The sequence below is a fragment of the Mastigoproctus giganteus genome, chromosome 4 (assembly GCF_048544385.1).
Source record: "Mastigoproctus giganteus isolate SK-2022 chromosome 4, ASM4854438v1, whole genome shotgun sequence".
NCBI lineage: Eukaryota > Metazoa > Arthropoda > Arachnida > Uropygi > Thelyphonidae > Mastigoproctus > Mastigoproctus giganteus.
The window spans coordinates 139,329,263-139,345,714 of NC_143578.1; the positions used below are offsets into that span (position 1 = coordinate 139,329,263).

At 38.4% G+C, this 16,452-nt stretch overlaps 1 protein-coding gene across 5 annotated transcripts in view; it reads right to left on the reverse strand.

The window, feature by feature from the left end:
* Nucleotides 1–16,452, reverse strand: part of Dab (DAB adaptor protein) — a 246,562-nt gene that overhangs the window by 90,497 nt on the left and 139,613 nt on the right. For all 5 annotated transcript variants that reach the window (XM_090372948.1, XM_090372949.1, XM_090372950.1 and 2 more), the window contains one exon: nucleotides 13,234–13,368. In XM_090372948.1, coding sequence (XP_090229074.1) covers nucleotides 13,234–13,368 — 135 coding nt within the window. The remainder of the gene's footprint in view (nucleotides 1–13,233; nucleotides 13,369–16,452) is intronic.

Genomic DNA, 16,452 nt, shown 5'->3' on the forward strand with positions numbered 1-16,452 from the left:
GGAACTTCTGGAAATGAACAGGCTGCCCTAGCTGCCAAAACTGCTACTGAATCTATAGCCCAAGCCTTTACTACACCTGCATCTGATTACAAGTACATTATAAAGAAACAATATCTTGAACAATAGCAACACATCTGGCAGAGTTAGGCCAATAACAAATTACTTGGCATTAAAAAAAGATTTCATGAAGTTGTATTAGCCTGATTATGGATAGGCCACACACACTTGACACATCTCTATCTACTTACGGCTGCTGACCCACCAGACTGCACAAACTGAAACACTCAACTTATAGTCCAGCATACTGACTCATTGACTGTCCCATTTGACCCCAGGAGCTCACATCAGGTGAGTATGGGCTTGGCAAACCCAGGATCCTCAGCTGGATATCATCATTCTTCTATTTCTTGATGATTCCTTTCTACTTCTCTCTCTCTCTCTCTCAGGGTAACTCAGGATTTTTTTTTTTTTTTGGCTGGTGCAGCATAAGCCTCAGGCTTCCTTGCACCATATGGCTAATAATAATGATAATAATGTACAACACGCAACTAACTCTCTTTGCCTCATTTTTAGCAACAAATACTCTGAGTATTGCCCACCTCCTAGCAGATATGCCACATGTGGACAAAATCTTTACTTTCTTAAAGAGAGAGATAACTCTAAAAAGCACTCTAAACTTCGCCTGCAATCCAAATTGGAAAAAAAAAAACCAAAAAAAAAAAAAACAGAGCATTGAACTTTATCATAGGTAGGCACATTATGGCCATGTTGCTTTTGCACGCTGTAAAGTACACACACACACACACACACACACCAGTCATTATTCATGCATTAAGAATATGCAGATAAAGGAACCACCACTAGGTGGCAGTGATCACAATGTACTGATGTGGGATTTACTCAAAGATGGCTACCATCAGGGGTAAAAGTTTAAGGTTTACCGTGATGTAAAGGTTTTTTTTGCTTTTGTAAAGATGACAATAATGATCTCAGACAGTTTTTAAATTCTATATAGTGGGACCAAATGATGATGCCAACAACAAATTCTAAATGGGAAACATTCAAGGAATTAATAGTGGAAGCTGCTAGGCTTTTCATACCAACCAAGAAATACCTCAAGGTTTAGGCCTAAATGGATGTCAGATAAACTGAGATTCATGGCAGAGATGAAAAGTGCATGAGATGCACATAAATTATCGGAGACACAGAAGACTATGGTAATATAAGCTAGGCTGTAATCAAGTCACAAATGAGGTCAGGCAAGCGAAGGCAGATTGAGTAATCTTTGGCAAAGGATGCAAAGAAAAACAGTGTATACATCTTCAAGCAAACTCTAGAAGGAAGGGAATGAATCAGATTGGTCCACTTGATATCGATGATTCGACTGCTGATGATCCTACTCAGATAGCTGACAAACTGAATGAGTATTTTGCATCTACATTCCCACATGAGGAATTAAGGGGGGGATTAAAGGGTGACACGAGTAATTACAGACTGTTAGTTTATCTTCTGTTTCAGGGAAAATAATGGAGTCACTGGTTAAAGAAGCACAGCAGCTAGGTTCTCATCCTGTGAGTAACCTTCTTTGGTGAAACTGAAGCTGCTATTAGCAAGTCAAATCCAAGTGATCCTGACTAGAACAAAGATGTGTGCTTTACGTATTCTTCAACTTAACATTTAGGCATGGGATATATTTCTTGTGATAGCCACAGGGCATGGACTGAACCGCTGACTTGAATATAGCATTTTTATATCTATCTGCTACAAAAAGATCCTTACTGGAAGTCCTAGCCTTCAGAGAACAAGCAGATAATATCTGCCTCCAAGGGACCCATGTAGACACAGCAGCACATACTAGACTTGCAATTACTGGATTTAAGATGATTAATTTCAATCATCTTAAATCCAGTCCTTGGAGTTGAATCTTTAAAAGTCACTTCAGAACTCTGTGACATGATTAAAGTTGGCCATTACACAATTGCAAATGTGTGTAAGCCACCAGGAATCCCCCGACCACCCGAAGTTCTACCAACTCTACAGACCAGCATGGAGACCTCCTAGCAAACTGGGCTTCTGAAAGGACTTACACCTCCTTCACGATCCAAAACAACCTCTAACCTTCTTCTCCGCATGCTGTTCTCCTGATCTTTCTTGGTCCACTACAAAAAATGGCCAGTCAAACTCAGTACAAATCATAGTCTTGCAGAAAATATTGGACAGTCAACACTGCCCATTATTACTGATATCAAAACTGATATTCCTGTTGTGAATACTTGCCCCAAACCACGTTGGAACTATAGGAAAGCTGACTGGCCAAGATATCAATCACTCTGATGTTTCTATTAGTCCTATTCCCCATAATACCTCAATAGAATGTGCTTACCATAGATTTAAAAATGCTATATTCAAGACAGCAGTACAGTCCATACTTGATGGCTATCGCAAGAAATATATCCCATGCCTAAACTGTAGCACTGAACTGTTGAAGATGTTTGAAACTACAGGTAATCCTGAAGATGGAGATGAGCTTCTAAAGGAATTAGAAACTAATCACAGAAGACATCTGGAGGAACTCTTAACAGGACTGGATATGACACAATCTAGCAGAAAAGTATGGTGGTCCTGAATTAGAAAGCTAGGTGGTACTGAGTGACCACTGCAAAATAACCAGCTAGTGACTCCAAACAAAACTGCTTCTCATCTGTGTCTCGAAATTCTTGCCATGTGTTTGTGCTATAAGCATGGCAAGAATTTCGAGAAGGAAATTAAGGCCCTATGGAGAAAGTATAAGGGATCCAAAAGAGATGAAGAGAAATTTACCCTGTTTACAACTGAAGAAACCATGTCAGCACTATCAAAGATGAAATGCAATAAAGCCTGTGGAATAGATAACATTTCCCCAGAGCTTCTCAAGAATCTTGGGCCAAAAAAAAACTAAATGGTTGGCATATTTTCTATCTCGCATTGTTACTGGGAAGAGAATATGTAAGATATGGCTAAAAGCCAAAGTGATAGCCGTCCCCAAACCAGGAAACGATACCTCATTACCTTCCAGCTATCACTCCATTTCTTTATTAAGTTGTGGTTATAAACTCTTGAAGAGTCATCTTACAACAAATTGCATCCCACGTTGAAAACAGGAGTACTTGTGACTAAGTCCTAGCCTTAACAACTTATATTTGAGAATGGCTTCCAAATTAAAGAGGAAATTGGAGCAATCTTTTTGGATCTTACTGCTGCTTATGACATTATCTGGCATATGGGCCTTCTATACAAACTAGCCCAAACACTACCTCGCTGGACAGTGGAAACCATCAAGCTCCTCCAAAGAAACCTCCTCCTCAATTCCAGATTAACCTGGGAGACAAATGCAGTAGATGGAAATCTCAAAAAAAAAATGGCCTGCCACAAGGGTCAGTGTTAGCTCCAACCTGCTTTAACATCTTCACAAATGACCAGCAAAGAACAACATCAAGGAAATTTATATATGCAGATGACATGTCTGGCATATAAAAGCTTATATATGCCAGACATGCTTATATATGTCAGAGCTTTCAAACCATCAAACAACATCTTAACTCAGACCTGGAAGATATTACTGATTACAGTAACAGGTGGCATTTGATACCAAGCATCTCCAAAACTGTCACATCCTGTTTTCATCTATACCATGCAGCAAGCCAAAAAGAATCGAACATCCATCTAGATAACCATTGCTTAAGACACAAGTATCCAATCTATCTTGGAATTACTGTGGACCATACTCTGACATACAAACACCACTTGATCTTGAACAGTTGAGCAGATTGGCTGAGAGGTAGCAACTGGAGTTTAACATTAACAAATGCAAAGTACTGCATATGGGTAGCAGTAACCCCAGGGTAACATACGAACTGTGAAATACTACATCGTGGGAAGTGAAGAATTAAAAAGACCTGGTGGTAATTGTGCAGTCAGATATGAAGTTAGTTTTTTGGGCAGTACAGACAGATTACAAGAGTAGCTCAAAAATTCCTGTATATCATTGAAACAATGATATACAGGAATTTTTCTAGCAGGGATAAGGAGGTGATTATCCCTTTGTATAAGGTGACAGTCAGGCTACACCTTGAGTACTGCATACAGGTCTGGAGGCCTTATTTTAGGAAGGACGTAGAGCTGTTGGAACGAGTACAGAGAATGGCAACGGTATTGGTGAGTGTAACAAAGGGTTCCTCTTACAAAGAAAGGCTTAAGTTCTGCAAATTGTAGCGACTAGAGACTAAGCACCCGTGAGGTGATCTGATTAAGGTGTATAAGGCCTTGAATGGTTTGAGCAAGATCAGTGCTGATGGGATTCTTCCTCCTTCTGAGGTTAAACACCTGAAGTGGCATAAATTCAAATTGAGGAAAGACAGTTGTAAAATAGATGTGCAGAAATTTGCCTTTAGCTAATGGGTGGTTGATTGCTGGAACAAACTTCCATCCGTTGTTGAAGTTGACAGCTTTCCAAGGTGATGATTTGGATCTGAAAACCTGAAAGGCTACTGAAGTGGCCTTCAAAGTCTTTAGGTATGCCCTCTCCTGGTTTTTTTTTTTTTTCCTCCTCTATGTAGGTGATAAAACTCATGACTTTCTATGGGGTATAAGTTATAATTACAAAATCCTTCTGACCACTAATTGTTTTTGACTCACAGATTAGCATCACTGAAATCCAAAGCCCAGAGCCTAGGTTCCAGGCTAGCATCATAGGAATCCGGAATGTTTGTTGTGTGCTGCGCCCTGTGGAAATTCAGAAAGGGAGATCCTCATGGTTGAGGGGACATAGCTTCAACAAACTTTAGCCCCTGCTTCAACAAGTTGGGTGGTCCTGGGATGGCTCGCCCAGCATCAATTGGCTAGTGGGTTTGCTTGCAAGGGTCGACCATGTTAACGCCAAGTCCCTAGGCATTAACATGGTCCGAGGAACAGGATTCAGGCTGGCAGTGGTGCGGGTATGGTGGGTGGTGAGCAGAGGCACACCAAAATAAAAACTAATATGAATGCTGATAATGTTATTTCTTCAGTGGCAGCTGATTTCTTCAATCAGCTGCCACTGCCATGTTGATACCACTTACTGCTCCACATCTAACTAAACCAAATAACACAGAAGGAAAAAAAAAAAAAAAAAAAAAAAAACCTCATAAGCCCACAGACAGAGCCAGAAAATCAAAGCAATGTACACAAATTTCTGCAATGAAACTGCTGTGATTTTCATTGAAATAATGAAGCCATCAAAGCCCTAATGCATAAATAAAAGCCAAACATGCTTCTGCTTACAGGAGATATATTTAAAGGGAAATGAATACCCTTACATGTGTAGCTGTACTATCGTTCAAAAGGACAGATCTGGAGATATATACAATCAAGTGAATGTCGATGTCTCATCTCTAGAATGGGGAAAGAATATTTTGCAAGTATCAAATATCAGATAACTTCATGCAGTTCATACTCAAAGATATATTGATTTTTTCCAAATATACACAGATGGCTCTAAATCCAATTCAAACTTTGGGGCAGATAAACTCTCAATTAAACTAGCTTTACAAAATCTCTATTCTGACCTCTATTTTTAATGTGCAATTTACACTGATTCCCTCAGCTCAATCAAAGCTTTGTGTAATTTCTCAGTTAAAGTTCACTCTGTTATAAATATAATAAGATTACTGCAGATTGAAGAACGCCACCAACTGGTTACCTTCTGTTGGATTCCAGCACACTCTGGTATTTTGGGCAATGAACTGGCCAATAAAGCTTGCAAAAAATCCAATCACCTTAGATTTAACCAATATCCCTGTTCCAGCATCAGACTATACACTAATCATTCTTGCTGCATGCCTATCAGAATGGACAGCACTTTGGCATCCTCAAACTAATAAACTCTTTCAGATTAAACCAGATCCAAAAATCTGGCACTCCAGTGTCCGTACATCAAGACAAGAAGAAGTGATACTTTCAAGAGCAAGAATGGGTAATACTCACCTGAGTGGAGTATTACCCACATTCATTTACTCACAGGAAAATGAGCCACCACAGTGTCCACAATGTTATATAAATCTGACTGTTAAACGCATTCTCATTGACTGCCTCTATTATAAACAAGACAGAATTTCAACCCTGCAATCACTGGTCATCACTTCATCAACCAATAATACTCGAATCTGATTGGTGACAAGACAAGGCCAATATTTGGAACAAAGGGGTGCTCTTACGAAGAAAGGCTTAAGTTTTGCAAATTACAGTGTCTGGAGACTAGGCACCAGCGAGGTGATCTGATAGAGGTGTATAAAGCCTTGAATGGTTTAAGCATGCTCAATGCTGATGGGATTCTTCCTCTAGCTCAGAAAAATCACCTGAGAGGGCATAAATTCAAATTGAGGAAAGACAGATGTAGGATAGACGTGCGGAAATTTGCCTTTAGCCAGCGGGTGGTTGGCTGGTGGAACAGACTGCCATCCCTTGTGGCGGAGGTTGATAGCCTAAATAAGTTTAAGGCTCAGCTGGACAGGTATTTTGAACGAACAGAGGGGTGAAGTGGAAGTGGTTTTTTTTTTTTTTTTTGGCTGATGCTGCATAAGCTTGCTTTCTTGCATCAAATGCCTCTACTAATGCTAATGCTAATGCTAAATGCAAGGGATACCGGTATTTAAATTTTGGTGCTACAACAAAATTCCATACAACCACTAACCACATTAGACTCAACTCCCTTCTGGGGCACTAGTGTCAAAAACACCACATGTGGTATTTAATTCTTGATCATTCAAAGGCTGCTGCTCCAAAAACAATTTTCTTGCTACCTATCCCTAATAATACCTCTGAAATGAAAGAAGAGTCACTGATTTATTAATGCCACATTTTCTCAAATGAAAATTTTGATCACCCCTGACGGCTTCCAAACACCCTAAAGACTACCCAAGGGTTAAGTCAGCATGAGCCTTTATCTTTTAGTTTATGTGCTGCTAGGTGTGTGAACCCCAGGGGCTCACATCTGGTGAGTATGGGCTTGGCACACCCAGGGTCCTGAGCTGGATGTCATCATTCTTATCCTTCTTGATGATTCCCTTCTGTTTCTGACTCTCTCTCTCTCTCTCTCTCTCTCAGGGTAATTCAGATTTTTTTTTTTTTTCCTGCTGGTGCAGCATAAGCTCCAGGCTTCCTTGCACCATATGGCTAATAATAATAATAATTTCTAAATTTTTCCACTTCCTCAAGCAAAGTGTAATTTTTAATCTTTTCTGATTAAAAACTTTTCAGACTAAGATATTCTCTTTTCCTTTTTATAATTAATGAATAGGTGCATTATAGTCAAAGTAGCTTAGGCACCATGAAACCCCCACAACAACAAGAGCTGGGGATGAAACTGCCCACGGAGTTGCTATCCTTGTGGGTAACTATACCCCCCTTTCAACCTATGCCACTGACTACTGACGTAGAGGCCATAGTTATTCATTTCACAGTAGGGTTCCTTCTGACTATCTGCTACCTGAGAATGACATCCCAAAGGCAGACCTTGATGATTTCATTAAACAATTGCTGTTCCCTTTTCTATTACTAGAGTATTTTGAGCATAGTACTCTGTGTGGTAGCACTGACATCAATGAAGAGGCTGGGTTATAGAGTGCATGCTTGAAAACGACAACTTTGTCCTTCTAAATACAGGTTGCAATACCACTTTCCACATGCCAACCTGTGCATTTACTGCTATTGATATTTCCATCTACCTCCGCTTCTCTCCCTCCTAAGCATACATGGGAGGTTGAAGAAAACCTATACGGTATTAGTAGTAGTGGCAAATGATGCAAAAAAGCAAGCTTATTTAGCATCAGCCAGAAAAAAACAGTTCACCCATCCGTACCCTCCAAGAATTTGCTAGATCTTCCTTGAATTTATTCAAACCATCCACTTCTATAACAACAGATGGAAGCCTGCTCCAACAATCACCCACCCAATGGCTGAAAGCAAATTTCCACACATCTATCCTGCAACCATTCTTCTGAACTGCAAAATTACCTCCAGGTCTTTTTCATTTTCCACTACCCTGAGTGTAGTATCATACAGTTGATAAGTTACTCTGCGATTACTGCTACTCATATCTAGTACCTTGTATTTGTCAATTTTAAACTTCAACTGCCATTTCACAGTCCATTGACCCAATTTTCCTAGATCTTGTTGCAGTAGTTCACCCTGATTACTGCCATTAACCACCCTGCCTTTTCTGTATCATCTGCAAACTTTGACATTACACCTGATATACAATACCATTAATAAATATTGAAAACAATAATGGGCTACCCAGCACTGAACCCTGGGGACTCCACTGATAACATCAGTCCACAAAGAGCAGTGCACATTGATAACCACTCTGTCTTCTTCCACTTAACCATCCCTTTATCCATAGCAATAACTTGCCTTTAATACTAAATTGCTCCAACAGCAATCTTATGTGCAACAGTATCAAAAGCTTTCCTGAAATCCAAGTATATGATATCAAAGTCATTTTTTTTGCATCTAGTTCATCATAGTAATCAATCAGATTGTTAAACAAGACCACCCCTTCACAAATCCATGCTGTGACTGCATTATAAATGCATTCCTATCCAGAAGGTCCTGCAGTGATTCCATTATTTTCCTTGGAACAGATGTTAAGCTATCAGGTCTGTAATTACTCATGTCACCTTTTGACCACCCTTATGAACTGGGGATATATTCACATATCTCCAGTCCATAGGGACTTCCCTCCTGAATCCAAGGATGCTGTCATAATTATGACTAATTGGCTTGCTTACCTACTTTGCTGCCTCTCTCAATATGATTGGATAGACCACACCACCCTAGGTGCCTTTATGTTTAACTTCAATTTCTCTTCCACTTCCTCCCAGTTATAACAAAATTGTTTAGCTCCCTATTAGAGTTTGATAAACTTGTGGCATCCCCTCCTGTAAAGAATTCCTCATGTGTGAACGTAGAGGCAAAATATCTATTCAATTTGTCAGCAACAGTTAACTCACTGATCTCAAATGGCCTGATGTGATTTAATCCCCTCCTTATACTGTTAACATAAGCATAGAAGCCTTTGCTGCTTTTCTTTGCATTCTTTGCCAGAGACTTCTCATAATCTGCCTTAGCTTTCCAAACCTCCTTAGTGACTTGATTACAGACTAATTTATATCTACCATATGTTTTTGAGTCATCTGATACAGACTAATTTATATCTACCATATGTTTTTGAGTCATCTGATAACAAAGAAAAGTGCAACCCCTGCACTTTTCTTCTCTGCCACTTGTCTCAACAGTTCATCTTACATCCATTTAGGTCTAAGACTTGAACAATATTTCTTCATTGGTATGAAAAACCTAGTAACTTCTGTGATTACTTTCCTGGATGCTTCCAATTTGGAATTTGCTGTTGGTAACATCATTAGTTGGTCTCACTGCATGGAATTTAAAAACTGTCTGAGACCACTGTAGTAACCCTTGCAAAAGCATTTCCCTTAACTCTTCATAGTAGTTTTCTTCAATTACATTAGCATATTGTTCAAGAGTGTTGCTTCTTCTTGCTGCCTCTCTAACATGCTGCTGTAAAAAAAAAACAGTCATCCAAGAAATTTTCAAAATCCTTGCTAGTGTCTGAGTGACCAACCCACAAGTTTTATTCAACATCTGGAAAGTTAAAGTCCCCCAATATAAGACATTCTGATTTACTGGCCAACTCTATTTCTCTGTATAGCTGTTCGGTATACTCTCCACAGTCATTAGGCCTATAACACACTTCTACTCTCAATTATGTTTTCCCAGTGCTTATATTAACCAAACTGACTCAACATTGCACTGGTCACCCATGTCAAACCTCTTGTTCTCTCTACCCTTCCTATATACATTGTATTCCCCATACTCAAATTCAGAATCCCTTATGTCTGAGTGACACCATGTCCTGCTATCCCTACAATGTCTGCATTTGATGACTTAATCAGTACTTCAAATTCATCAAGTTTATTTACAATGCTCCTGGCATTAGTGTACATGCAAGTATACATGCATATGTTCTTACTCTTAGTTACCCTTACACTGCCCATGTATCCACTTATTCCATGATGACCAAGAGCAGGGCCTGAAATCCCCAACACCTTGCTGTCCAGGCTGCTGCATTTTCCAATAGTGGTGCAAGAATCACCTGCAGCTCTGTGCTTAATCTATTAGTCTGTGTTTCCCTCCAATCAAGAAGTTAGCGATCAATTCCCCATGATATCTACCTTTTGCAATGGGAGACCATGCCACTCGTCTAGGAAATAACAGTGGAAGATCGATCATGCCAACTGGAATCCTTTCAAACATCTGACAACATTTAATATCACCACAATCAGCAATGATGCAATTAAGTACATCACAGAAAGCATTGTCCCAGTAGAAGCAATTGCAATTCTTAAGACATCAGCTCAGGTTCCACTATTTCCAAAACTATGGTGGAATGCAGAGCAGCAAGAAAGGCACAAAAAAAGGTGTGGGGAATAGTTCATCAATATCCTACCACAGAAAATCTAAACCTTTAAATGTGCAAGTGCCAAAGCACATTACATTAGACATCAGAGTCAAAAGGCATCTCGAAACCATTTTACATCTTCCATCAGCCTGGTGGTGACACCAAAAGTTGTCTGGGACAAAGTCTGGAAAATGAAGGGCAAATACACATCATACCATTCATTAATCCTAGAGAAAAATGGATGTGCAATTGCAAACCCAACTGCAATTGCAAACACTCTTGGGGAGACATTCACTAAAGTGCTTTCCAAAATATTTTACAACCCCGAGTTTCTAGCCCTCAAGCAAAAATCAAAAATTTAAGCTGTCCTCAAAAGGCTGTGAACCCTACAATCACCCTTTTACACAATGGGAAATGGAAGTGGCACTCCCACTCTATTTCAGGAGAGTCTGTCAGGCCAGATGACATCCATTATGAGATGATTAAACATCTTTCATCAGAATCTATGCATTGTCTAATCTGTCTTGAAGAACAGTTTCCAGACTCCTGGCACAAGGCAATCGTACTTGCCATTCCTAAACCAAAAGGATCCAAAAGATATAACAAACAATCATCATGCTATAGCTCTGACCAGCTACTTGTGAAAGAACCTGTAAAGAATGGTCAATGTTCAACTCATGGTATTTAGAAGCTAACGATCTTCTTTCCAGGACACAGTGCATCTTCCAAAGAAAGAGGTGAAAACTTGACCATTTAATCTGACTGGAAACATCTATCTGTGATGCTTTCCTGAAGTGCAAGCACTAAGTGTCGATTTCATTTGATATGGAAAATTGCATATGATGTAGGATTGGACTTTCAAAAGATATTTACAACTTTGGTCTTGGGGGACACATTGCCATTTTTATTATTCCAAGTTCATGTAGGATCTGCTCACTCCATGCCATTTCACCAAGAAAAGGGAGTTCCTCAAGGATCAGTCCTAAATGTAACGTGTTTTGCTATCAAAGTTAACTCTATTACTGAACAGCTTTCTACAACCATAAACATACTCTCTTCACTGATAACTCTAGCATCTTTTCACCATCGTACAACATGAGGATTATTTAAAAGCAACTGCAGTATGCCATTGACTGTGTCAACTCATGGGCAGTGGCTAATGGATTCAGATTTTCATTCCTGAAGACTGTTTGCATCCACTTTTGTCAGAAGTGAAACCTTCCCCCTGAACTAGAACTGAAGCTCAGACAAAACATAATCCCAGTAGCACCCAAAACAAAATTCTTGGGACTTATATTCAATAAAAGGTTGATATTTTACAACACATTTGTTACAACATACTTTTACAGCACAAAAAGAGCCTGTACATTGCATGTTACAGGCTATATCCTCCAACAAGTGGGATGCAAATTGTTGTGCTTTAACTATATCATGCACTCATACATTCAATTAGATTATGGACCCCAGGAGTATGAATCTGCTAGAAACAGTCTACTACAATGGCTTGATTCACTCCATCATCAGGCCATTCATATTGCTACTGAACCGATCCAAACATCTCCTGTCCAGAATTTATATATCAAAACAACAGAACCATTCTTGGTTCTTCAATGAAAGCAACTGTCATTACAGTACATCTTTAAGCTAAACTCCCTGCCAGATCATCCCCATATGGGCATCTGTTTTTGAGTCACGTTGGGGAAACCGCTATAACAGCCACAAGACTGCCAATCATTCCTTTGGGACTCATATTCAAGATTTACTATTGGGCACATTAAAACCCACAATTACCAAAGGGTGTATGGTGTACACTGATTCTTTAAGTATACTACAGACTTTATTGGACATGAGATATAATCCTTAACCATTCCTAAGCAGGATACATCAGATGTTACATTCTCTTTCTGAATGTCCATTTTTGGTGGATCGCAAGCCACATTTGGATCAAGGGTAACAAATTGGCCGATTCTGCAGCCTGATCACCAGAACAACCATAACCTCTTAGTTCCCTGTATAGGCTAGAGGAGGCAAGTAATATGCAATACTCTCCCAGTGGCAACAATCTTGGCATTGGCAGGTCACAAGGTCACAAACAAGTTGTACCAGATGTGAAGCCTGTAATCAATGGAAGTCTAGTGTGTGTGCAGGAACCACAGAGTAGGTTGTTTTTGCTTACCTCTACATCGGACATAGTCATGTTATGCATTCATTCCTACTGAGGGCAGATGACTCCCATATGTGGGAGTCATCTGACCTTGTACACTCGGTCAGATTTTATCTGACAATGACTGTCAGCCATATTTAAAATCATTAAACTTTTTAACATAGTGACCTAAGTGGTTAGGTTTAAAACCTTAATTATCTTTTATATGACTTTGTTTTGACACATTACAGCCTTAGTTGCTAATGCACCAATAAAACTCAAACCAACCAACCAATTGGTAATCTGAAGGATTTTCTAATTATAACAGAGTGCTATTAGATGTTGAGCAGATGTGATCAGCAACTGCATTGTACTTATCAGAATCATGCAAGATAATTTCTATTTGAAGGAAATATATATATTTTTGCACACCTGTATCACAGTACACTTAATTTTAATTGAACTACAATTTTGGTCCACCAAGTATAAGAAATTAAATAACAAAACAGAAAAGAAACTAAAACCAAAATTTCTGAAGTTTTGGCTGTTAATTTCTTTCTTTCTTTGCTTTGATACAATAAAATTTGGTACATACAGCTCTTTCTGTTTTTATTCCGAAGAACTGATGGCCTGTTTTGGGGCAACCGAATACATAGCCAAATGCCCTGGCATCACTTATATCTTGAGAAATGAAAGATATTTTATGAACTGGGTGATGATGGATCACCTCCTATTAAAAAAAAAAATAAATAAATAAAAAAATAATAATAAATAATAATAATGATTAAATCAGGGTATGAACTATATTGTACATATAAGAGGGCATTTCTAAATTACACCAACAAAATTAAAGAGGCAGTTCTATGTTCCAAAACAGCAATGGAGCTTTCAATGGTTAAAAAAATAAATAAGAATAAGCATCATCATCTGTCATCGTTCTGCTATTCCACGGGTTGACGTATGAAGAAAATTAAGCATATATTATATAAATAAAGTGTAAGTAAAGGTTTTGAGAAGTATATCAACTTATTATTAATCATTTTTCCTTCTTTGCCATTCATAATTCCGTTCATATAAGCTGTGTCCATTTGGAATTGGGCACAGTTTATATGACCTTTTTTACTTGTTTTGGTATATAGAACTACCATTATAATTTTGTTGGTATTATTTAGAAACACCCAGGTATATAATGCACTTACATATACAAGGTGTGACAATAAAGTTTCGAGAATGATTTTGTTTCCGTCAAAGTGTCCACACTGTAAACCGTTATGTCCTCCCGCTGTGTAGCCTGGACTCCCCAACCTGCATGCAAAGGGTAAATGTCGTCAGTCATTTCAGTCATTGTACAAGTTGGTTCGTGTAAAGATGTGCTTCAGTTCTGTGTTAGGTGAAAAATGGAATGCAATTTAGAGCAAAGAGTTGTGATAAAATTTTTGGTGAAAAGTGGCGAATCATCAACAGATATTTATGAAAAGTTGACTAGAGATTATGGAAATGATACCATGTCGAAACCACGCAATTTTCAATTGGGCAGAACAGTTTCGAGAAGGATGTGAATCCGTCGAAGATGCTGAGCATTTGTGTGCGTGATTTTGTTTGAGGTGATAGACAGTTAACCACAAGAATGATTGCCAAAAAACTAAACATTAATCAGGAACGTGTTAGATTAATTTTGACTGAAAATTTGTTGATGAGGAAAGTGTGTGCAATGTGGGTACCGAAAAACTTCTCTCATGAACAGAAAGAAATTTGGTTGCGACAATGGAAAGCATTGAAGATGTGCGAGATTTGCTTTCTCACATGATTACAGGGGATGAAAGCGTATTTGCTTATGACCCCGAAACAAAAAGGCAAAGTCAACAATGAAAGGGAGCCTCCTCGCCAAGACCCAAAAAAGCAAAAATGTCAAAGTCAAAAGTGAAAACCATGTAATTTGTTTTTTTGATCGAAAAGGAATCGTCCACAAAGAGTTTGTTCCACCTAATGAAACTGTCAATCGACAATTTTACCTACAAGTTTTGGAAAGGCTTCGCAAGCGAGTCAACCAGGTTCAACCTGAAATTGGTTTGTCGTGGATTTTGTATCATGACAATGCTACCACACATTCTGCCATTGTAGTGAAAGTTTTTAACTTCAAAATCGATTACAATGTTGCAGTACCCTCCGTATTCGCCTGATTTGTCTCCTTGTGGCTTCTTTTTATTTCCTTGACTAAAAGGAGTCTTTTTTTTTTTTTTTTTTTTGGTAGTTGGCGTATCGTCTTCTGTGGCCATAATGCACCTCCCAAGGTTTTTGCAGTACTTTGATCCAAGCCCGAGGCGGGATTCAAACCCGCGACCTTTGGGTTGCCAGGCAGGCACTTTACCCAACCGGCTAGCCCGGTCGGCCTAAAAGGAGTGCATTTTCAGTAAGTTTCTTAAATTCAGAGTAATGTAATGCAGGTATTAAAACAGATACCAGAAAGTAAGTACCAGAAATGTTACGATCAATGGAATGCATGTGTACAGTGAAGTACTACTTTGAAGGCGATGGCCTAACTTCTGTATAATTTTCAAAATAAAATTTTTAAATGAATTATTCTTGAAACTTTGTCACACCTCCTATACATACATGCATACATTCTTAAAGCAGTCTGCCTTAAATTTCTCAATTTCTGAAAATCTTAAATTTCACACACATACATCAATATACAAAAAAATGTTTCCTTGGGTTATCTTGTAAATAACCAATAACTACTTAAATGTTTGTTTTCATGAAGCACTATTTTAACAAAATATGGACAAACCATCACACTAATCCAGGCATGGAGTGTATTTTATTACAATCTTTACAATTAAATGTATTGAAGCATATATAGTGTTAAATTTATTAAATATTTAAAGGAAGGGGGGGGCACAAGGTATAAAAGTTAGAAACTCTGGTTTAAATCAATTTGCTTGTGCTAACTGGCAACCTTACCTAAATTTATGCAAATATTTTCAAATGATGAGGAAAAAGATGCACCTCCCATCAAAAACCACTTGTTAGTGCAGGGGTTTGGGCAAGGGGTACCTGTTCTGTCACTGATTTGAATGCCACCACTCTAGAGTGGTGGCATTCAAATCAGTGGATCGTGATGCTCCAAGGAGTTCTCTAAGGATTCCAGAAGAGTCATGACATACCATAATAAATTAAAAGCACAAAGAACTAAGCATGTTATGACCAATAAAGGATGATCGAGGGGTGTCAATTTTAATTTTCCACACTGTTTCAATTTTAGTTTTTCCACTATGGAATTCCATATATGGAAGTGGCATGCAAAATATGGTTCGTAAGACATCTAAAAGGGATCCAAAAAAATAGTAAACTAAATGTTGAAGAAAATTTTATGGTTATGTGGAATACATAAGGGAGCATAAGTAGAGGGGATAATTGTGGAATCGATGTCTGAAAATATTTCTTTAGTCAAAGAATGACTGACCCAACGGTCGGTCATTCTAAACTCCCAGCTACTCTTTTGGAAGAGTACTCTTTTGAAATGACTGGACAAATAATTGACAGAAACAGGTAAATGAAAGCTGGGGGGGTGATACTGATTACTCTTTTTTTTTTTTTTTTTTTTTTTAAAATTGAATATGTCAATTTTTGGTTGGTGCTAAATAAATCTTACTTCCTTGCATTATTTTGCCAATACTAATACTAAATTTACTAATCATTCTGAAGAACAACTCTGATAAACTATTTCAAGATATGAAATAGGACAATGAAATAATGATATTTGTGAAAAATCCATTTAGCACATCACTAGGTGAAGATTTTTCTGGTAGATGTA